The 23,378-nt window shown below is 40.2% G+C and overlaps 1 protein-coding gene across 1 annotated transcript; it reads right to left on the reverse strand.

Moving 5' to 3' along the window:
• Positions 1-8,463: 8,463 nt before the first annotated feature.
• Positions 8,464-18,521, reverse strand: LOC308693431 (cytochrome P450 2K1-like). The gene is made up of 9 exons (XM_081370326.1): positions 18,314-18,521; positions 18,069-18,231; positions 17,151-17,300; positions 16,903-17,063; positions 16,631-16,810; positions 13,000-13,141; positions 10,360-10,544; positions 10,136-10,277; positions 8,464-9,849 (listed from the first exon to the last, which is right to left on the reverse strand). Exons 1-9 carry the CDS (start codon positions 18,515-18,517, stop codon positions 9,662-9,664), a joined length of 1,515 nt encoding a protein of 504 aa, XP_081226452.1. The 5' UTR covers positions 18,518-18,521; the 3' UTR covers positions 8,464-9,661.
• Positions 18,522-23,378: the final 4,857 nt, after the last annotated feature.

Here is a 23,378-nt window from a genome sequence, read left to right on the forward strand (position 1 = left end):
GGGGCATTGCCACCGACCATAGTGAAGCGGACTCCCCTGAAGCGGGGAGGAGATCGTGCGAACTGAATCGCGTAGCCGAGCCTGATGGTTCTCGCGACCCAGCGGGACAGTCTGGGAAGCTCTAGCCAGGCCTCTAGAAAGTGCACCAGCGGGGTCATACGAACCACAAACGAACCGTCGGTGGGGCAGCGAGGCGGAATGACCGGCACCGGTGAGGGTGGCATAGCGGCCCTGTGCGGGGGCACGGTCATTAACCGCGTCCTGCCAGAGGAGGCCAGGGGAGGGCGCGCGTCCCACGGGGGCGTGCTCTGGCAGGTGTCTGGCGACAGAGGGGGATGAGAGGAGCGTGGCCCGTGGGCGGCGCGTGCTGTAATCCCGCACCTCTGGGACAGAGGAGGGCGGCAGTGGCGGGACCCGAGGGTGGCGCGCACTGTGGCCCTCGGGCTCTGTGGGCTCAGGATTGGGGAATTCGATTCTGTCTTTAACCACATTAGGGTGCTGCCCGTCGTGGGACGAGCAGCGGCGAGTGGAGAACAAAAGATTCTCCCCCGGCCCTCCACCGGGGGAAGGAGTGGCCCTGCTACCACCTCCTGGACAGAAAGGAAAGCCAATCCTGAGCTGCCCGTCTCAGGAGCGCCGCTTGGCCTGGCGTTTAGCGGGCGGCGGGGCTGGAGAGGGCTGTGGCGCCTTCCTGCGGCTTCCTCCACGACGCGGCCCAGATGAAGGCTGCTGCTGGGGCCGTGCGGGAGGGGCGGGAGCCGCAGGAGGGCGCCCTCGGCGGCGAGCAGGCTGAGGATTCTGTACCGGTGGCTTAGCAGCAACAGCACGCCGGGGCAGAATGTGCTTGATCGCCTCAGTCTGCTTCTGGGCAGTCGAGAATTGTTGGGCAAAATTCTCGACTGCACCGCCGAAAAGGCCGGCCTGGGATATGGGAGCGTCAAGCAGACAAGTCCGCTCGGGCTCACGCATATCAGCCAGGTTCAGCCAGAGATGTCTCTCCTGGACCACAGCTGTGGACATCACCAAACCCAGGGATCGCGCGGTCACCTTCGTCGCCCGGAGAGCGAGGTCGGTCCCTGGGTCTGTCCTACCCTCGTGCATGTCACGGAGCATCTTGGCCTGTTAAACCTGCAAGATGGCCATGGCATGCAGAGAAGCAGCTGCCTGTCCCGCCGCTCTGTAAGACTTCGCCACCATAGTAGACGAGAATCTACAGGCTTTGGACGGGTGCTCTGGATCGCCACGTGATGAAGTGCTTGTCGGACACAGCTGCATCGCGACAGAACGTTCAACCGTGGGAATCCCAGTGTACCCACAAGCATCAGCTCTATCGAGGGGAGGAAAGGCGGAGAAAGCCGCCGAACGATCGCGGGAAGACATGGGAGCCTTCCAGGACCGCGTGACTTCCTCATGCACTTCCAGGAAGAACGGTATTGGGGTTGGGCGGCGACGGGTGTCAGCGGCCGCTCCCAAAAACCAATCATCCAGCCGCGAGCGCACTGGATCAGGTGGCGGGGACCACTCAATACCAATGGCCGCGGCTGCCCGGGAAAGCATGGCGGTCAGCTCGGGATCAGACTCGGACAATGCTGGCACGCCCGAGGGCGGCAACACAGCCGAATCCTCACTTCCCGAGGACTCGCGCTCACCTTGTGATGCCGCGATCGACATGGTATCTTCCTCTGGAGCTCCAAACGAGACGCGCTGGGGCTCCGAAGAGGGACCAGCGGTCTCAGTTTGTACACTCGCGGGTACCGATGCTGAAGAGGGGTGTGTGGACCGTGGACGTGTCGGCGGTATGTCCCACACAGTCACCCTCAGGTCACCCCGGCCACCAGCCGAAGTACTAGCCCTCTCGGAGCCAGTAGATCGGGGTGTGGGTAGGGGGACTCTCGCTCTGGTGAGTTCATTGAGTCTCGACCGCAGCATGGAGATGGTCATATTCCCGCAATGGGAACATGAGTCATCCACGAACGCTGCTTTATCGTGATCAACGCCCAAACACGCCAAGCAGAGATCGTGCCCATCAGAGAAAAATATCTCGCGACCGCAACCAGAAGTGCACGGGCGAGGCATCTTTAAAAAGACGTGCCACGTGCAATGCTCTTTTTGTGAGAGGATAAACTCCGCGGATGCTGAAGCGAACAGGGAGAAAACACACTAACTGTCAGATCACTGAACAGATCAGCAGGGTAGTGAGCACTCGCTGAAATCGCCGTCACACCAACACCGGAGAGTTCGCTCGTCTCGAAGGTAAGAGAAGACTAACTCAGAATATTTGGCTTGCAGGAGTGGAGAAGTTCTCGGCTCCGAAGCGAAAAACATATCTGCATTGTGCCAGCGTACTTCCTTATATACCCCCTGCGGCGGGCGGAGTTACGCTATGCAAATTCCGCAGACCCATGGCATTTCATTGCCATTGGCTCGTTTTTATATACTCGAAGTTGATAGGCTTCTAGGCGAAACCCCAATCGTCGTCATCAGACGTAACTCGGAGTGACCACAAAAGGGAACCCAAATTTCTACTTAAGTAAGGTAACTTCGTTACTTGACACCTCTGTAAATTTTAAAGTATAAAGACGGTAGCGGTCGGAAATCTAGTGTACCTATACTTTGGACGGAGCGGGCGGTCTGACTGACAATAGCCCACTCCCGACATCTTTTGACAGCGTATCCGCACTTCATTCTGACCACCTGCACACCTAGCTCTGAGGAGGTGTTTGGTACTGAAACCATTGTCAGTCAACAACATTCTTCTTTTGCAAGGATGTTTGAAATAGTTTGGCAGAAACTAGCCTACTTCATTTGTCAGTAGGGCAATATGGTTTTCATTTATGTTGCTTAGAAATTTGAGTGATAGGCTTTGTCCTATTTAATTTATGTTATTTATATTTCATTCATTTCTTCTGTGACATTTTTTTCTCTGCTGACAGTACAATGTTAAAATAATATTTATATTGACACGGACACAATTTTTGTATAGCATTTATAATTGTTAGGCTATAGGCTACTTAATCTCTCTCTTTCCTTTAGAGGCATTTGAATGTGAGATTCTGGAAACGAGATCTAAATTTTGCGGACTCGTCAGGTCGGGAAATAAAGCGGGTGAACACAGAGTTTATTTTAAGCAGTTGCTGAATAGAACCTTGTGGGAGCGGGACGGGAAAAAAACAGTCCCACGCAGAAATCCTTAAACCTTAGGGTGTGTCCCGAATAAATAATAATAAAAAAAGGAATAAAGTTCAATAGTCATACTGTAAGCGAATGAGGCATGATTGCTATTCACACCTTTATTAAAATGGTGACATGGAATTAAAGGACCTGTGTTGAAATGAAGCCGATCACTGCCAAAATATTGTAAGCTACAAATGTATTATTCACAACATTGGGTTCATTAGGAGTATTTAAAGTGGTGGTATAATGCCTTTTTCACAAGATGTAAAATTAATCTCTGATGTCCCCAGAGTGTGTGTGTGAAATTTTAGCGCAAAATACCCCACAGATATTTTTATATAGCAAGTTAAAGTTGTCACTTTTTGAGGATGAGCAAAAACGCACCGTTTTGTGCCTGGCCCTTTAAATGCAAATGAGCTGCTGCAGAGGGCGGGGTTTCAAGAGCTCATGTCTGTTAGCAGCTGCTATAGAGCTGGTAAGTCCTGCCCTTTCCGCTAACCCCACTGGACCTCTAGGTTGAAAAATAGTCAATGCAAGTGAATGGGAGAAAATAATTATTTTCTGGTCCCGTTTGAATTGTGCCATGAATGTGAACATATGTTGTCTGTGAATTTTTTATATTTCATTTAAAAAAATATAGTCACATTTCATTTAAAGGTAATTTTCTGGATTCAATAGAAATATTTTCTAATTCTAATCTTTTGAAATCACATGCTGTCATCATCAGGGGTACGAGATGGAAATGTTATTTTCTTTTTGTCCATGGATCAAAGGTTGTGTGAAGATTTCCAAATCTTCTTTTTAATAGCTTATGAGCAACAACAAAAAGTTGGAAAATTGAAATTGTGCAAAAAATGACAAATTGCATTTGAGAAATTAAAACTGATTCTCTCAACTGCAACTGTAGGTCTATACGATTATTATTATTAAAAGTGTTTAATCTATTTGATTTTTGAAAAGCTAGGTTTACGTCCACTGTGTAAACTCAATCACATGACGACTGCATCGGACAATTGAAAGTTGATACCCTAACGTTCAGACACTGTTGCAAGGGGAATGCCACAGTGTGTCTACGTTCAGTAGTTTCTGTCGTCGTCGAACTTTGTTACCATTCAGATTTGGTGGTATTCCACTCCTAATATATATATATATATATGTTCCCCATTCAGTTCATAAACTGCTATGGCAGACAAGAATGTATGAATCTCTGGCCAGAGAGGGGTGTGTGAAAGTGTGTGAAAGTGAGTGAAAGTGAGTGTGTGAAATATGGTGTTCTGAGAAACACAAAGACAAATAAATTATGTCAATCAACAGCTGTATCTAAATTTATAAAATATGACCCACAGGTTAAAATATACCCAATAAAATAACAACCATGGATGATTTTGTTAACTATCCTGAGCTGAGTTATTGTTGAGGCAGAAAGAAACGTGCCACACCTGCGCAGCGTATAACTTTGGGAAGACAGAGAGCAAGCTTGCCCTGTCCAGCCCATATTTAACTTTTTACTTTTTACAGGATGTCATGACGGATCTCATCGAACAGAACTGATTCTGTTCCAAATGTATAAAATATTGTCTTGTTACTGTTTAACATGAAATTTTACAGGTCTCTTTAAAAAAGGACGACCGGCCAGACGAGCAGGCGACATGATACATGTTGTCACTAACAAAAATACTTAAGGTCTCCATTCACAGGTTGTTTTTGTGGTTCACTCCACAAACAAGGTCCCATCTGGGTTGCGGTGACACCTCCGTCCAAGCATCTCGACTTAAACTACACCAACCAGCCTGGGCAACCCCACACACCAACGACAACGCACAGCGTCAAGTGGGGGATCAAGGACGTGCTAGTTTAACGTACCTCCCTTGCCAACGAGGGAAAGCCCATTGCAACGGTTCACAAAGAATCACCCTGGTGAATATGGAATGTCCATGGGGCAACGAGATGATCAACACACCTGGAGGAAGATGTGGACCAACTAATGGTTTAAGCTTAGCATAATAATAAATTTTGTGTGATGTTTTATTGATGTTTTATTTGGTTCAATCAAACTGTACGATTGAGAATTGATATAGATCTCATGATTTGAACAATTACTGATTCATTTGAAATTATTTCAGGTATATGTAAATTGGAAAGAGGAAAATCTCTTAATTCTGTAGAGTATAGGGACTCTAACTAGGTACATTACTGTAAAGATAATAAATAATCTAGAGACTATTTTTGAAGAAACTTCAGGGTTTTAGAACCCTAATGCAGATATCATAGATGCTAAAAAAGTAATAGTGTAATAGTTGTTCTCTAATAAGAGAGAATGGATGATAAGTTACTTTGTCGGACTAGGTCCGAATAGATAAATGGGTAAACTTATATAGCGATTAATTAATGACTACATTAAATATTTTTTAGGTGTTTCCATTTGTTAAAATAGCAAAAGAAAAGCTTTCAAAAAGAGATTGATTTTGGGAAACATATTTAATTTCTGGATTATTATTAGTTAAAGAAGTTACCAGTGTTATTATTTAAATGTTCCATTCATGTATTGTCTAATGTCTGCATTTGATATCTGAGAGGTGACTGCGGTTCTAGTCTATCTAGGAATACAGTAACAGTGCTTGCTTATTTAGCCAGGCTTCCAGAGATGAAATATGGACTTGCTTTGTTGAGAAAGGTTTTCAACGTGTTAAAATATATATTAAAACCAAGACCAAGAACAATGTAACTCAAACATGTCAAATTTAAACTAAAATGAATCTAAACAGTTAAGACATTTCAGTGAAATAGAATATTTGCTCATAAAGCAAAATTCTAAAAAGCTTTCTTAATTCAGAATGAAGTTACAGATTTAATGATCTGGATCAATAGATCCATTATGAACTATTCCGCATTGCCAACAAATAGAGGCAGGACATGTTATGTCCATCAGTTAATTCTGGAAAAAAAATATAGGATTTTAGGATAGGTAATTAATGATTAAATGGCACATCAGCAGCTAAGGCTATTCTCATGGCAAGAGCTGGGTGAAACAGAGTTAATTTTAAAATAATGACATTGTTTGAAACAAGACAATACAATTATTGATATTTGTGTTGAGGATAAAAATTAAAAGATTTTAGAACTTTTTTGGTTAGATTTTATTACACAGATCCTTAAATAGATCTTACTAAGTAAAACAATCGCCTTCTTGAATTAATAGTAAATTTCACTAGGAACACTTATTAGAATTACAGGGAATGATCTCAGGAAATCATCATGCTTAACATAAACAATACCGGACAATAAAGGAAACTGTTTATTCGATATATATCAATAGTAAGGTTGCATCATATTACACAGCTGTTTTAACACACCTGCAATAGATCAGATCAGACCAAAGATTATTTAACATTGTGCAATACACTTTTATACCTAGGCAACATATCTGTACTGCAATATATGAAAACCATAGTGTATCATGTTGATAGTTAATGTGATGAACTTCACATGTGGTTCCTCTGCTATGTGAACTTGAGAAGAACTGACTTTATGCATTCATTAATCACCATAATACCAGCTGGCGTTATGACAGTTGGCATTCGTCCTCCTTTCCCATGGCTGAACCTTCACCTGTCTGAGGATGATAAGCTTTTATTGCTAACTGTGTCAGGGGTAAACAGGAACACGGAGACTGTTTTGATTGTTGCACACTTATGCTAGTCTGAGAACATAAAAGGTGAATTATGGTGAATTTCAGTTCAAGATACGGAATGTCTTCCTCTTCAACCCATATACTCGTAAAAGTCTACGAAATGAACTTTAGCCTCCTTTTTTTCCAGAACAATGCTAACACAGGTCTTACACCTCCTGATATTGTTCACCAAAAAACCTGAACACATTACTTCACTCTTAAAAAAATGAAGGTTCTTTATTGACATTGATGGTTCAATGAAGAATCTTTAATATCTATGGAACCTTTCCCTTGCATAAAAAAAAAAAAAAAAAAAAAGATTTGTGGTCAGTCACCTTCAAGCCCTATTTTATCTATAGTATGTCAGTGTGTATGAGGTTAAGGTGATGAATGAGTACATTCAGTTAACATGAATCTGGACAGAAGCGTGTACCAGGTTAAACTGATATCAATACAGTCTACTTTTGTCATGTAATAATGTTGAACTGAGACTCACTGGTGTCCTTTTAGGGCATAACAATGTGCAATGCATTGGAGAAATTAGCTTAGCAGCATAAAGTACAAGCAACAATGTAACAAAATGGCAAAACAAGTGGCATAAAAAAAAACTTTCACAAATAAAGTTTTAGAAATATAAAAACATTTAAAATATAAATACGTTTTTGAAAATATAGACAAGCCTTGGACATTTTCACTTTCTGAAGTGTTTTCATACATCCATGAAAAGAGACCAATTAGTTTAATATATATATATATATAAGTATATAAGTGGCTCAGAAAAGTGAAGTTTGTTCTGAGAAAAGCTTTAACATAATTTTAACAGATGCCACATGATTTGATATTTTGTAGCCTAACTAACGTGGTGAAATTCTTTTATAAGTGTGACTTGTCTAAAATGTTAAAAAGTGTTTAAAATCTTTTGGTACTGCTGTATGTAACTCATATATAATATAATAAGTTTAAAGAAATCTTTAAATATATTGTCAGGAGACTGGGCTGCAGGGTTGCCAAGTCTGCAGTTTTAAACCGTTGCAACGGGATGATTTTATTCCCCTGGGGGATAAAGTTTTGACATGCTTGGATTGGAATATATTAATGATAATCAATTATAATTCTATCAATAATGAAACTGTGCTAGATGTTTTGTGAAGGAGGGCCACTGGTAGGGAGCCTTCGATGTGCTTTTCAACTTGCATAACTGTGACTGTAAAATATGTATTTTAGGTAAGGAAATGGCTTATTTTGAGTAGGCCTATTGATTTTTTGGTTATGGTCATTTGGCTACATTTGGGCAATGTTTGATTGGCCATTGGGCTAGTTTTGTTAAGCAGACCTGCTGGGCTGCTCTTACCATGACCGTTAGTGAAATCATGGAACAGTGGAGTTATTTCTCGGCCTCCAAATTCTTCTGCATAATAAACAAGTGTCTGTTTTGTAGCTGGCTAGCACAACCACTTTCTTTGGACCAAAGTAGACTGTGAAAACTGAGCTGAACCGCTCTTCCATCTGATGAAGATTGAAAGTGACGTTACAGGCATTTAAAGGAGAAAAGAAAATTCAAAACTTTCCAAAAGGTTTTTTTTTTCATACAATAGAAGTCAATAGCATCCATTGTTTTTGGGTTCATTAAAATTTATTTTGTATTCCACAGATGAAAAAAAGGCATGTGTTTGAAGCAACATGAGGGTAAGTAAATTATTAATTATTATTTATAGGTAAATGACCATATTCTCACAGTGATAAACAGAATTGTTCTCTGTAAAAACTCATTAGGCCAGTTTGTCAACTCTTTGAGGCTCTCTACTCATGAACCAATAGAAACAAAGCAGTTGGCCAATAGAACTGATTCCATTAATACATACCTCACATAGACTGGTTTGTTGACATCAAACATTAGCGGATTTCCCAACAACGGCAACAGTTCCAATTTCCATCTCTCTGAGACCAAAAGAACAAGATATAAACACAAAGAGCAGAAGCAAGCAACAGATTAATGTTCCTGTGTTGGAAACCTGAAGAAATGCTTCCATGAAAGCCATGTTCACAGAGAAAATATCCATAAGACCTTAAGGTTTGTACTATTCAAATGTACATAGATAAAGTGGGAGTGGCTACGTCTGGTCTTGTAGGTGGAGACTCAGAATCCAATTATGTTGTGGTTGTAGATTCACAGAATACAGTTAAAGAAACAGTTATATTTTCAAGTATACCACTTTAAAAGATTTACCGTAATTGTACTGTTTTGAAATGCATCTTTATTTGTAAATCAGGTCCAGAAAAAAAAGAAACATTGACAAGGATTTTGTACATCAAATATGTTGTCATTAATGTGGATTAATTGATTAAGTTTAACAGAGCATTTTATCTTGCAAGACCTTTCGTTTTCTTCCAGCACATCAGTAACAATTTGATAAATATTTCCCCGTCAGTAAACAGGTTGATTGTCAGCAGGCTGGTTAGCATGGCTCAGTAATTAAATGTCACATCTACTATATCTTGGAGGAAAACCTCTCAGGTTGCGTATGCAATCTCACTCGCATGTTTTATTATTTAAAATGTAATCTTATCTTACATATCTTATCTTACATAGTTATCTTACACAGTGCCTCTCAAGTATGTTTAAACAAGCTACTTTTTGTGTGAAAACAGCATAGATTTTGAATTATCTTTTTTACTACAACATTTTAACAAAAACAACAGGTTTGTGGAGTTAGTCGAATATTTAAATTTTCTGAATTTACTCAGAACGAGTAAAATCATGCCAGTTCTTATTTAAAGTGAGGTAAAATGTCTGCTTTCTGTTTTGATTGTCCAGTTTCAGGAGCGTCTGATCGCACACAGCTTGTGTGGGGACGGATTCAATGTGATTCCGACTATTCCTTTGAGATCCAGATCATCTCCAGACACTCCAGGTGGAGTTGTGAAGCGGTAGCTCTGAAGGAGGGAAGTGAAGAACAGGAAGAGCTCCATCCTGGCCAAACTCTCTCCCAAACAAACCCTTCGGCCTGAGAGAGAGAGAGAGAGAGAGAGAGAGAGAGAGAGAGAGAGAGAGAGAGAGAGAGAGAGAGAGAGAGAGAGAGAGAGAGAGAGAGAGAGAGAGAGAGAGAGAGAGAGAGAGAGAGAGAGAGAGAGAGAGAGAGAGAGAGAGAGAGAGAGAGAGAGAGAGAGAGAGAGAGAGAGAGAGAGAGAGAGAGAGAGAGAGAGAGAGAGAGAGAGAGAGAGAAACTGTTTTAAATTCCAAATGAAATGGTTATTTCTTCAAAACACTGCTGTTTAGAGTTGAGTGTGTACCTGCAGAAAAGGGCATGAAAGCATCTCTCTTGACAAACTGGCCCTTCTCATCTAGGAAGTGTTCTGGGTAAAAAGTGTTCGGTTTCTCCCATTCGCTCGGATCCTTCAAAACAGACGTCAACAGAGGAACTACAGTGGTACCCTAGAAATGGAGGGGGGAAAAAACAATGTTCAAGATGCACATAGTATTTTTCTAGGGCTAAATATTTATTCTTCTCACTGACCTTCTTGATGAAGTATTCATTGAAGTGAACATCACAGCTGGTTATATGCGGCAGACTCAAGGGAACAATATTAGCCAGTCTCTGGGTTTCATGAATCACAGCGTCTGTATACGGTAATTTCTTTCTATCTTCCACCGCTGGCTGACGTCCACCGATCACTCGGTCAATCTCCTCATGAACTTGATCTACACACAAATGCAACCCACGTTTGTTCCAGTAGTAGGGTGACCAGATTTCTCAGAGTGGAATACGGGACAGACACAGAACCGACCCACAACACCTACTGCACGCATACAAGTATTTACACTTAATAATATTGTTAGCTATGGAAAAAAAAAAATGTAGACTTACATAATATTGCAGATCAGTGGGAACAAGATGGTGCATGAGCATCATTCACTGTTGCCATTTTGTATTTTTCACTGGAACCAATTTTTGCCAGCGTGCGCTTGTCTTTCAAGAGTTTGTCATAAAATGCGGAGCAGTCCAGTCCGAAATTAATTCGTACGAAAAGCATTGCCTTCATTCACTCAGTTGAGATTTTTCATCCATCTATGATGCAATCATTAACGAGAACACACACTCAACAGGTGCAGATGTACTAGGCAGGCATAAAACAAAATCAACAGCCAAAGATAAGACTCCAAAGTTGAGTGACTTGCTCCCCATCTCACTAAACACGTCTGTCCATCTATCAGACACAGCCACCTTGTTTTTGTTCCACTCAGTGATGTGACAAGTGACAATGTTTTTAGCACAGGCCCACTCATCAAAGAGCATGGTTTCATCAACCGATGTGAGAGCAGGTATTCTTGAGTAGAAGTTGCTGAGGCTGCTCTGAATGTCTCTCCATTCTGGAACACTTCTCAGTAGGACCCACTCTAGTTCTTTTGTATTCCCCAGTGAGCAGCTCCAATTATCAAGGTAATCCACTGATGCTGAGTAAAAGCTTCTCACTGCACAATAAAAATCATCAGCTTTTATGTCACCAGCTTCAACAAAGGTGTCTAACTGTGTTTTGATGTCGGAGGGAATAAATGATTCCTCCAGCCTGGCCTGCAAGACATTTCTCAGATCATAAATGTGCAAAGCCACTTCTGTGGCAGATATATTGTCTTGCTCTACTGTCTCCAGTGCACGATGGAAAGCTGCAGTTTGCTTAAGTGCAAATCCGAGCCAAAGTTTTGTGCAAGGGTTGCTGAATGTGTTTCTTAGAAACTTTGGTCACTTTTCTTGAGAAAGAAAGTATGCACGTAGACCATCAAAAAGGTGCAGAATTCGTTCAAGAGCTGGACCAAGAGAGAGGAAACGTGTGCTACTACCATGCTGCAGTTATTTCTGATAGTCCAACTGTACAAAGTCACAAAACTCCTTGAGCTCCTTTACGCGCACTGTATACATATGAAAGTATTTGTATACCTGTCCTTCACACCAAAACACTCCAAATCAATCGGTAAGCAATCCACTGCTGTTTGCAGGGTATTGTGGATGATGTGTGCATTACAGCCAATGCCCAGAATATCCCTTCCTAGCTGCATTTGCAGCTTTCTCCAGATATTGCCTTTAACAGCTCTTTTAACACCGCCAAAGTTCATGTTAGTGTTATCAGCACAAAGTGCAACTATTTTCTGAGCAAGGCCATGTTTTTCAATGACATGGGAAATGTAGGCAGTTTGCAAATCTGACGTCTCACCTGGCAGAGATGAAAATTCAGTTATCTTGACCCTCTAGTGGCTTGAAGTATCGCACAAGCACAGGGAACAATGGAACAAGGAGCACTTGTCCAAATCATGCTCAACTTCTTCCTCTGACAAAGGACCAAGAACGTTGCATATTATAGCCTCAGATTTAGTGCGAGCAGAAGAAATTTCGGATCATACACAATTCTTAATCAATTTTGCAGTGCAGTCAGCTGACCGAAAACTATGGCCATGAATAACAGAATATGCAAAAAGTCCTTCACTTGCATGCACTTTCATCAGATTCGCAATTTTGCTTCACAAAAAATTTGCTGACACTTGGAGTAGCACACTTGCTTTTAGCAGCGTCCATGTGCTTTTTTGTGTGCATATGCTGCGTAATGTCGACTCGGCCTCCGTGAGCAATGGAAAAGCGAGCCCCGCAAATGTCGCATCTTAATTTACTTGCCTCTGATAGTGATTCTCTTTTGAGAAATTTAAACTCTTTTTGAAGATCCTCGTTAAATGTACACGCACGCTTCTTTGACATCTTTGCACCTGAGTCAAGCTTATCCGTGCTCTCGTCTCGTATACACTTAACTGTGACGTCGGATTCCGCCTTCACTAACTGCAAGTTGATTGAGGGAATTGTGATTGGATGGAATTGTCCTTCTGCCTTCTCTTATTGGATGGAATTTTTTTTTCTCTAAAATATACTATGAGGTGATTTACTAGTTTTATTAGGCTATTCTGTATGAGAGGAGTACTCACGCTATCACTCAGCAAAAAAAAAATATATATATATATATTAACGATGAAATAAGGGAAAAAATGGAACACTAAAATTAGAGTTGAAATACGGGACTGTTCCAGGAAAAACGGGACGTCTGGTCACCCTATCCAGTAGACAACATTAAACTCAGCATTGAGGAAAAACTCTTGGCATTACTGTGTTTTTTACCCTGTATATGAGGGTATTTGGCCATGAGCATCAAACCCCAGCGCAGAGTCGTTCCTGTCGTGTCAGTACCAGCACCAAACAGATTTGCCACCGTCACAAGAAGATTCTCCTGGTGAAAGTGTGTGTCCTTCTTGCAGGATTGCTGACAAGCAAAAATACATTCAAAATGCTCAATTAAACTTCTAATAGAAAACTTAAACATCCAAATTCATGTTGTTGTATTTTAAGAACCAAAATCCAAAATTACATAAAAACTTCAAACAATACAAACTTTGGAGAAAAGAAACAAAGCAATGCATGAAACGAGAAACAGGTGCAATGCATTAATCAAACAATGAATGACCATGGTAACAAAAGCTAACAAAGGAACACGTTACTGAAACTCAGACTAAATGTGATAGTAACACTTTACAATAAGGTCCCATTAGTAGTAAGTATTAGCAATACCTTTGTTAAAGTAATTATTCTTTTTTTAACGTAAGGCCTGGGACACACTACACGACTTTGAAATCTTAATCGCTTTTAAAACTGTGGGAGACCACAGACATAAGGGCAGTTTCAACCGATTTTTAGCATTTTAATTTTCCGAATGCACACACTAGAAGATTCGCCCTGGGTCGCGAGACCGCACACCTGTCCACTGTATAAACATTTTCACAGTGAGACGATATCTCATGGAGACTCGCGAGATCAAACTTGACAAGAAAAACAAATGGAGGGCGATCAACGTCGTCAGCTGTTTTAAAGTTTTGTTTTATGGGAAGAAATACAAAGGAGAAAAAAAGAATATGGGTGATCTTCTTTTCTCAATACTCCACTTTTGTGGCTTGTTTGTGGCTGCCAAGTTTTAGCTATAGAAGCACGCAACATCCGGTTGGTTAAGTTTGCTCGCTCTCATTGGCTATCGCGGGTATCACATCAGAGGCAGCCCGATCAAGAGTCATGAGAACATGTTTGATATTATAATTTGAGATTGTGCAGGCTCCAACGTGATCAGGAGCAACAAAATAATCGTAATGACACCACGCACTTGAGGATTATTTTGGACCAAAAGTCGTTTGCGAGAAGCCTTGAATCAGGTCACACACCCCAGATCATTGGGGGTGCAAATCGGGCCCAAAATTGGGCTTAAAATCTTCAAGTGTGTGGCCAGCCTTAGGAAAAAATACAACTGTTTATTGTTAGTTCATGTTAACCTGTGTCTTATTAAATATTATTACATGGCTCTGTTGAATACTTGATTCTGATTGGTCAATAGCGCTATCTAGTTATTCCCAGATAACAACTGCTCAAAGCAGATGCAGGCTCATCCGAGTCACTGATCAACAGTGCTATATTAAAACTCAGTCAAATCAATATTTTGTGTACAGTTATTTAATTATGCCATCCAGTATCGTGGACTCCCTCGCTCGTGTTTCATACCATAGATAGTAAAAGAAATGGACACAGCGACCCCATTGGATTCAACGGAGAAAAGTGAAGTCAATTAGAAGCACTCACTTCCTGATGGCTGATGTACTGCGCAGACTCAAACTGAGCTTGATGACATAGATGTGACGTGAGCAACCCATCTGTCTTCTAGTAGCTGTGACAAGCGAAATCTGAATTATTCCCTTCCGAAATTTGCAGAGACGGAGAGTGTGAGTAGGAGGTGTCCATGAGCTAGGAGCAGGAGCAACTTTTGCTAAGTATTCTGATTAATTACTTTGTCATTTTGCCTCCACGTCCCCCCTATTGCCCACGAGCTTCTCCTCCTGTCCATATGGTAATTTCTCTACTGTGCGACAGAGAGTCGCATGGTTATGACGCAATCGTTAGCCTATTTTTACAAAAACTGCTTCTACGGGGCCATAACGTAAGATACAAGGTAATGGAGCCTTTTATACATTTTCATGTTTCTTTAGAAATAAATAATGTCTTTAAACGCCTCAGATGTAAAGTTATTCGCTGTGTCAAAGTGACTCCAAAATGAATGGGAGTCAATGGGATGCTAACAGCAGGTGATAGTCTGCTAATCAATGGCGGCCCCCGGGGAAGCTTCAGTTTCTGGTTGAAAGATTACCACCAGAGAATGTCTAATATGGCGAGAAGTTTCACTCTCACTATACTTCCGGCTTCTGAACTGGCTGCAGTTCCACTCTGATTCCATATGAGGGCGCTCACAGGACGAGTGCAGAATGAATGGAGGTCAATGGCGGTATACCCCTCAAAATCCACTTTTCTCATGATATAATTTTTTGTCTAGTAATTTGAATGTTCTATTCGAAAGGAGATGCAAAGAAATGACACATTGCTGGGTGTTAGATTTTTTAGAGTCACTTATTTGCTTTAAAAAGTCTTTCAAAATGTCAATGACGTCAGAATGCTGACGTCATTAGCAGAATGCTAGCGTGTTATGGGCAACAACAACTCAACCTGTAAGAAATCAAAACGACATAAATACTCGTTCATTCAACTTTCGACCTAAAACCCATGTTGAACTTGCAAAATCTACAATCAGATCTGAGATTTTCCAACGGCAATCGGGTGAAAGAGACAAATTTAGCCGTCTAGCCCCATTGACTCCCATTCATTTTGCACTCATGGCGAGCGCCCCTAGTGGAACTCTGGTGGTACTACAACCAAAATTCGGTACAATAGGGCTCAAGCCTGTTTTATACTTCTGCGTCGAACTGCCGCCGTAGCTACGTCGTAGGCTGTGTGTAGCGCGCGTACCCTACGGCGTACCCTGACGTGCACCTCTCCAAAAATGTAACAACGCGTCAATTCTACGCGGACACAAGCGCGGTGATTGGTCTGCCAGAACCCCTCCCTCGGGGTTTCACATGCTCCCTAGGTGCGCGTCAACGCGGACAACGACACAGAAGTATAAATTAAAACCAACACGTTGCCTACGGCGTATAGGCTCCGGCGTAGGTCCGACGCAGAAGTATAATGAGGCCTTTAATAGGGAGTGGGCAGGCTCTCCGTAGAAGGGCTCTGTTACCTTGTTTCATACAAGCGCAGCTGCTGCCATTTTGTGACTATTGTTTAGTACACAGTTGGATTATAAGGTACAAACAGGTACAATTTTAAAACAGTTTAATCTGAAATCAATACATCTTATCCCCATAATTATTCATGAGGTGAAATGCTGTGTAAAAAGTGATATGAATGACTGTTCACCGTATCTCTTAAATGTCCGTTTCGTTTGAATGTCCGTTTCGTTTGAACTTGTCGCGCTGTAACGGCTCTCTCCGTGGAAGCTTTGTGTTTAAAAACCCAATAAAATATTTCAGCACAGATCAATATTTCATGTGTAATAAGTGGAATAATGTAAATCCAGCCGGTGGTTCTCTCAAAATAACCCCCTTCAGGCTTCCTAAATTATCCCTTACATATTAACTTTTAATTTGAATAATTAATAAATGTTGAAATTAACATCAACTATGATGAATAAATGCATTAGAATTAACATCTTAAAAATATTGTAAAGTGTTGCCAATTATATTTAGTTTTAGCATCTTTTGTGCACATTTAATTTACATTTAATAACTATACCTAATAATTAAATAAATAATTGGGTTTAAATATGCTGATGATTTCTTTTTACTTTCTCCTGTATTTCTATGGAACCAGATGATTACAGTACCTCATCACTCTTTTTGCGGATGAGAAAGGAGTCGACAAACCCTCTGCTGTCGTGTGGATTCAGAGTCTCCAGCAGTCCAGTGATCAACCTCGTAATTTCTGCTCTATTTTTCAACATATTTCTTACAATAATCCTTTTGCTGTTGAGGAATGGACCCAACCACGGAAATATATTATAAAGCTACAAGTACACACAGAGAAAAAAATGCATGTATTAATGAGTTTAAAAAAAATGAAGTCACCAAAAACATACAGTAAAACATACTTCCATACCATCATAGAAGGCGATCCACTAACTCGAATATTTTCATTTGCCCTGTTGACCATTTCTGTGAATTGAGGGTCTGTGTATTCAAATCTGCTGCCGTACACAATAGAGGAGATGATGTTTGACACAGCGTAGTTCACAGGCTGTGTTGTGTCAAAGGGTTTCCCTGTGAAGAGCAAACAAATTTCTCTCCACTGATCCTTTAAACTACGAGCATGATTGCAGATGTACATAAATGTGTTTCAGCTTGTACCTTCAAACTTATCAAACTCTCCTTTCAGATACTGAATTTCCTCTATGATTTTCTCTTCACTTCCTCTCTTGCCCATCCCGAAGTCCCGCAGGTTGCTGAGAGCGAAGCGTCGCATCTCTCTCCAGTTCTCTCCATTGGAAAAGAGGATTCCTGATCAACACAGACAAAACCAACTGACCGTTAGTCTCAGCAACAACACAAGCAGAAAATGATTAATGATTACAGAAAATTATTACTAGACCTTTGGGACTAATCATTTTCACCACTGACTACACAAGTAAAATGCAACAGTTCTAGCTTTCATTTTTTTGAGAGAACATCACCATAAGCTGCCTTCATATAGTGATGTTGATTTTCCTGAAATGGTTTTGTTTGAACTCACCATTATGGTGATTAGTTCCCTGCAACTTCATTTATATTATTGTAATTCTCTTCCTATTGATGCAGCGATGCAACAAGAAATTACAATTATTTGTTTTCAAAAGAAGGGAAGGAATAAATAGTTTGCCTTTAAAGCGTGACCAAACTTCTTTCTAAATCATTAACTATATTTTTCAAGTCAAATAATAATCTTTTCATCAAAGCTAAATTTTTCTAAATGTCATAATCATTTGTTAACAAACAAGTATTCATTACTTCAATTAGCTCATTGTTTCTGCTTATATTATTACATTATTTAAATTAATACATTTTAGCTAACTGTGATTTTGTACATGTACATTTCTGAAACACATAACTTAGCCAGTTACCACTGATAACGGATCACTCTAAATTGTAATGTGGACTCATGCTTTTTCTGTAAAGCTGCTTTGAAACAATGTGTATTGTGAAAAGCGCTATACAAATAAATGTGAATTGAATTGAATTGAATTGAATTGAATCTTTAAGTTTTGAGTAAAAAAAAAAAAAAAATCCTACCATGTTCTTTGTTCATTATCCTGAAACCAGGTCCAATTTTTCTGTCGCCGAACTCTTCTGCATAGTTCACGAGAGCTTCTTTGACAGTTTTGTACCCAACTAAGACCACCGTTTTTCTGGGACCCAAAAAAACTTGGAATATGTTTCCGTAGGTTTTGGACAGCTGGAGGACACAGAGAAAGACATTTACAAACAAATCTTATAATGTTTGACCACTATTCATTTTAAACGTATCAAGTTCTCACTTCAAAAAAGGTGTCAAAGGGTCTCTCGAGGTCAAGGGTCAGCAGGTTCCCCAGCAGCGGCAGAGGTTTGGGTCCCGGTGGCTCTTTCCCCTCTTTCTGAGATCTGGATCCAGAGGAAAGCAAATACAAAACCAGAAGCAACAGCAAAGCACCCAGTAATGTACCTGTGCTGAGAAACTGCAGAAGTGACTCGATTACAGCCATTTTCTCTCTCAGCTTCTGAACTGATGCACTCGCAGATTTATAGCCAATATGTAAGGGAGGGACCTTGTGTAATCCTAAACAAACTGTAAAAATCCATGAGAATAGGGGGTGGTGTGATTACATCAGCATGTGTGTGACACTTTGTGGTGAATTATTAACCGTCTTCAGCTTGTTAAAACAAAAAGGGAACATCATGGCCTTATTGTAAACACAAAATCTTTGCTCCAATAATATTGCATTTACATGATTAAAACAAGTCGTGTGGTTTATATATGCACTAAATATTGTTGTATTGTCTACTTTCCCAGCAATGCACAGCAAAGCAGGTTTGAACTGTGACACACAGAGAGAGACTGTGACCTTTATCAAACTTCAAACTAGCACAATATATATTTCTAACACTTAGTTTGACTTTAAAACATTATAATGAACTCTATTATGTATCTTTTATATATTACAGTCTTTACAATAACTCAAACAGACGCGCACACAAATCATCTATGTGTTTAGATTAGTATTAAAACACAGTTAATCATTCCAAAGTTAGCCTTTTCTCCAAAATGTGACAATCTATCAGTTACAGTTTCAAGATGCGCTGCTTTGCACTTGGGCAATGAGTGTAAACGTGTAAATGTTTAATTGAAAAATATTTGCACATACTTGAACTTGTGGGTTGTGTTAGTGATCGGTGGTCATTGTACAGCAGAAACTGAATCCGACTTGATTGCTTCATGGCACGAGAAAAATATTAAAATCTCAATTAAATTAGGATATACTGGTGATAATGGGGGGTACTAACATCACTTAATACATTTTATTACACTTTTTGTAAGGGAACTAGGATCAATTTAACTCAAAGGGTGATTGAATTACAGTGAATAAGAACCTAATTAATATGCAAATGATTCAGAATGAATATTTAACACTTTATCAACTATTAAGATTAGGGTATTTTATCAATTCTGGAAAGAATATTATCCCATGGCCTATGGTAATAATATCATAAAATTATGATCACTGATTATGAGCAAGGTAACAGGATTTAACGTTACAGTTTAAAGGCCCGTACACACCGGGACGAATATCGGCGCGCGTTATTCGCCAGCGTTTTTCAACGCGTTTTTTGTGTTCACACCCAAGTGATTTTCGCTGACGATGAGCCGAGTGATCATGCAAATTCATTCCCTGACATTAGATGGCGCTTAATACCACTCCATAACAGTTCTCTTTTATCAAGATTTTTGTAGTCGCTGTCGCGTTTGTCATATAGTTATTTATGTTCCGACACCAACGAGACCAGCAGCTCTACATTTATCTTGCCTTGCATCTTCCTCGTCTTATTTCTTCCCGGCAGTGTTTAGACGTTACTCGGCATATATCTTCTTCGCCGTTACGTATGTGTGCTTGGCAAGACCGTTTTGTGTTTGAGTGCCCTCAAGTTGTGTTTTACTGTAACTTCAGAAGCTCCAGACACGTGAGCAAAAGCGGCAATCCCATTGGTCGGATAGTTTTTGACGCGGCGCGTCAAACCAAAAAAACGAACCTGAGGCGTTTTTTAAAAAATGACGCTTTTACGCGTGGCGTTTTTCGCGTCGATGTGCACACTCACATTGGCGCCCTTTGTTTAGTCACGAGGCGTTAAACGTCGGCGAATATCACACGCAAAATTCGTCCCGGTGTGAACAGGCCTAACTTGTAAGCACACAGCACAAGACACTTGTATGTAAAATCAACCAAGACTTTATTGAACTACTCTAATACACACAAACTGACTTTATTTCTGTCATACATCTACTTGAGAGTCAACAGAAGTTTAGATGGTAATGTTTTATGGAATTTTTTGTTTCAAGACACCATTATGGAGAATCAATGTTTGCTTTAGTTGGGCTCTTGACCCTTGTCATTCAGAGTCTAAATCTTTTACTATATGCTTGATGTCTTATTTTAGTATTGGTGATTGTAGTCCTGAGGTTTTACAGTTTGAGATCCAACAGCAATATGAACAATTTTGAAAATACTTTCTGCACAGAAGTTATTGATTTTAGACACACAGACATCAAGAATCAGCATATGAATCTCAACAATGGTGACAAACGGATCATCTCTGAACATCACAAAACAAACTACTAAAGTCATAACAAAACAATAGCAAAATAAATGCAAACAGGAAAAACCAATGAAAATTACAGGACAATTCAGCTGCATAATTTATTCATGCTGCAATGCATGATGTCAGCCATTGATGCGTTTTGATTGGTGCACTGCAACATGAAGCATTTTGTTTGATTGTCACCATTGTTGAGATTCATATGTAGATTCTTGATGTCTGTGTGTGATTTAAAGTATTCAGATTACTAAAGCAATGCTGAAATTAACTACTGTAGTGAAAAATGAAAGCATTTGTATAATTCGCTTATAATGCTGGGTGAGATCAGTGAATCAGGTCACTAGTAATTTCATCATCGAAACATTAGGGGTGGGCGATACTCCAAATTTCGGTATCGATCCGATACCAAGTAAATACAGGGCCAGTATTGCCGATATCGATACCGATACCGATACTTTTTCATTTTAAAAGCATGCACTTGAACTTGTATGCACTTTCCTGTGCTAGAGCAGTGTGTCATGATTTATGAGGTGAATGCATCATTAATATTCTAAATCTGAATACGTTTTCATGACTATTAAATATTCTGTGATTTGTGCTCTTAACTCGCCTGTAATTATTAGTCAGTGACTTTTACAAAACTACCCTAATTATAGTAAAAGTACTATTGTACACTAGCCTACTGTTCAAAAGTTTGGGGTCTGTAAGATTTTTTATTCTCTTCTGCATTTATTTGATCAAAAATACAGTAAAAACTGTAATATTACAATTTAACATAGGCTATCTGTTTTCTATGTCATAGTAAACTGTAATTTATTCAAGTGATCAAAGCTGAATTTTCGGCATCATTACTCCAGTCATGATGATAATTCATTTTAATATGCTGATTTAGCCTACAGCTCAGGAAACCTTTCTTATTATTATCAATGTTGAAAACAGTTTAATATTTTTTGTGGAAACCATGATGCAGAATTATTTGATGAACAAAGTTGAAAGAACAGCATTTATATGAAGTAGATTTTTTTTTAACAGTGTAAAACCCTTGACTGTCACTTTTGATCAATTTAATGCATCGATCCTTGTTGAATAAAAATATTAATTTCATAAAAAAAATCTTACTGGCCTCAACATTTTGAACCGTTATATACACTTTTGCTTTGTTTATTGCAAAATAACTCCCGATTGTTTCTGTCATCTAAGCAAGGCTTTGTTTACCAAACGCACTGGGCCTGTGAGCTCAGCGAAGCACCAGCATCCAACGCTCTCTGTGATTGATTGGTTTCGTCTTGTATCCAGATGACTAGGAGAAAAAGTTCTATCCTACACAATTATCCGCTAACATTCGCTTATTTTTCCACTTAGAAGCTTCTTTTACGCACTGAATTGCGTGCTAAATTAATAAAAAATTACTGGTAAAAAACACACATTTGGATCGATATTTTTATGTGAGGATCGATCCTTTTCGATACCACGTCAGTATCGATACTATCGATACTTCAGGATCGATCCGCCCACCTCTACGGAACATAATCAAGGTGTGTTTCCTAAAAGCATCTTAAGCCTAACTTGATTGTAGTTCAACTACAACAAATGGTCTGTACGATGCTTTCGGGAAACACAGCCCAGGTCATAGTTTCTCTTGCCACAACAAATGTGCTTTATAAACACAGAGTTGGAGCAAACAGAGAAAAAAGAATATGAAAAATTAAAGGGTCAAGAGCCCAACTAAAGCAAACACTGGTCAGTGGTCACCATAATGGTGACCTGAAACAAAACATTGCATAAAACATTACCATCTAAACTTCTGTTAAATCTAAATAAAAACGTGTGTATGTATGACAGAAATAAAAGTCAAACTGGTAAAATAATAAGGCTAGAAGTCACTAGTTCTTGTGTTTCTCTTTTTTCTGTTCTTCTTGTTTCTCTTTCCTTCAGTGATTCTGCTTATTAACATCAGGTGTCTTCAATAATGCTCAATCATCACTTAAGTAATCACTTAAAGGGTTACTTCAGGATTTAGCATTAAGCTTTGTATTAGTAGAAAACCTGTAGTATTTTCAAATTACCATGCTTTCCACCCTCATATCCCCCTGTGACGAGAGATTTATGTATTTTTTGTCTGGAAAAATCCTCCGATGACGCAAAAATCGTCATTTTGCGTCATCGGAGGATTTTCTGTCCAGAGGCTAAAGACTACAGCCAGTAGATGGCGTTGTTCCGGATGTTTACAACCCGCCCATACAGGGTGGGATCTCACTCACAGAATGTACACAGTATCAGCCGTCTTTCTTTGGAAGCTAAGCTAGCATGCTCTTGTTCTGTGGAGAAAGCTGAATAATAGGAGAAAGCTGAGTAAGTAGGGGTTACCATCTTCCTTTTCCCGGACTTGTCCGGCGGGCGAGACTGTTAAAAATGTCCGGGATTCGGCTTTTGCGTTCTGCGGTCGCCATTCATTGTTAACATGCACACCTCTCGTTTCAATCTAACCAGTGGCGTGGCGTGGGGAAAATTTCTGAGGAAGCCAATTAAGACACAACCTCTAAGCTGTGTGTTTTAAGGGGTGGGGGCAGAAAATCATGCGTTACCATTTATATGTTGCTATTTGGATGAACTATTAGAGCGCCGAGCATCATCTTACCGGGACTTACGCTTGTTACAATCCAACACTTTGAGCATGGATGCTCTCTCTCTCTCTCTCTCTCTCTCTCTCTCTCTCTCTCTCTCTCTCTCTCTCTCTCTCTCTCTCTCTCTCTC

This window comes from Scardinius erythrophthalmus, assembly GCF_964197995.2.
Source record: "Scardinius erythrophthalmus genome assembly, chromosome: 1".
Taxonomy (NCBI): Eukaryota; Metazoa; Chordata; class Actinopteri; order Cypriniformes; family Leuciscidae; genus Scardinius; species Scardinius erythrophthalmus.

Bases quoted from the DNA above. Each gene is read 5' to 3' on its own strand.
- LOC308693431 (XM_081370326.1), bottom strand. From the start codon at position 18,517: ATGGCTGTAATCGAGTCACTTCTGCAGTTTCTCAGCACAGGTACATTA. The intron at 18,232-18,313 runs GTGAGAACTTGA...TGTGTCCTCCAG, and splicing joins CCTTTGACACCTTTTTTGAA to CTGTCCAAAACCTACGGAAA. The intron at 10,545-12,999 runs GTAAAAAACACA...ATTTGTGTGTAG, and splicing joins CAAATACCCTCATATACAGG to ATCAAGTTCATGAGGAGATT.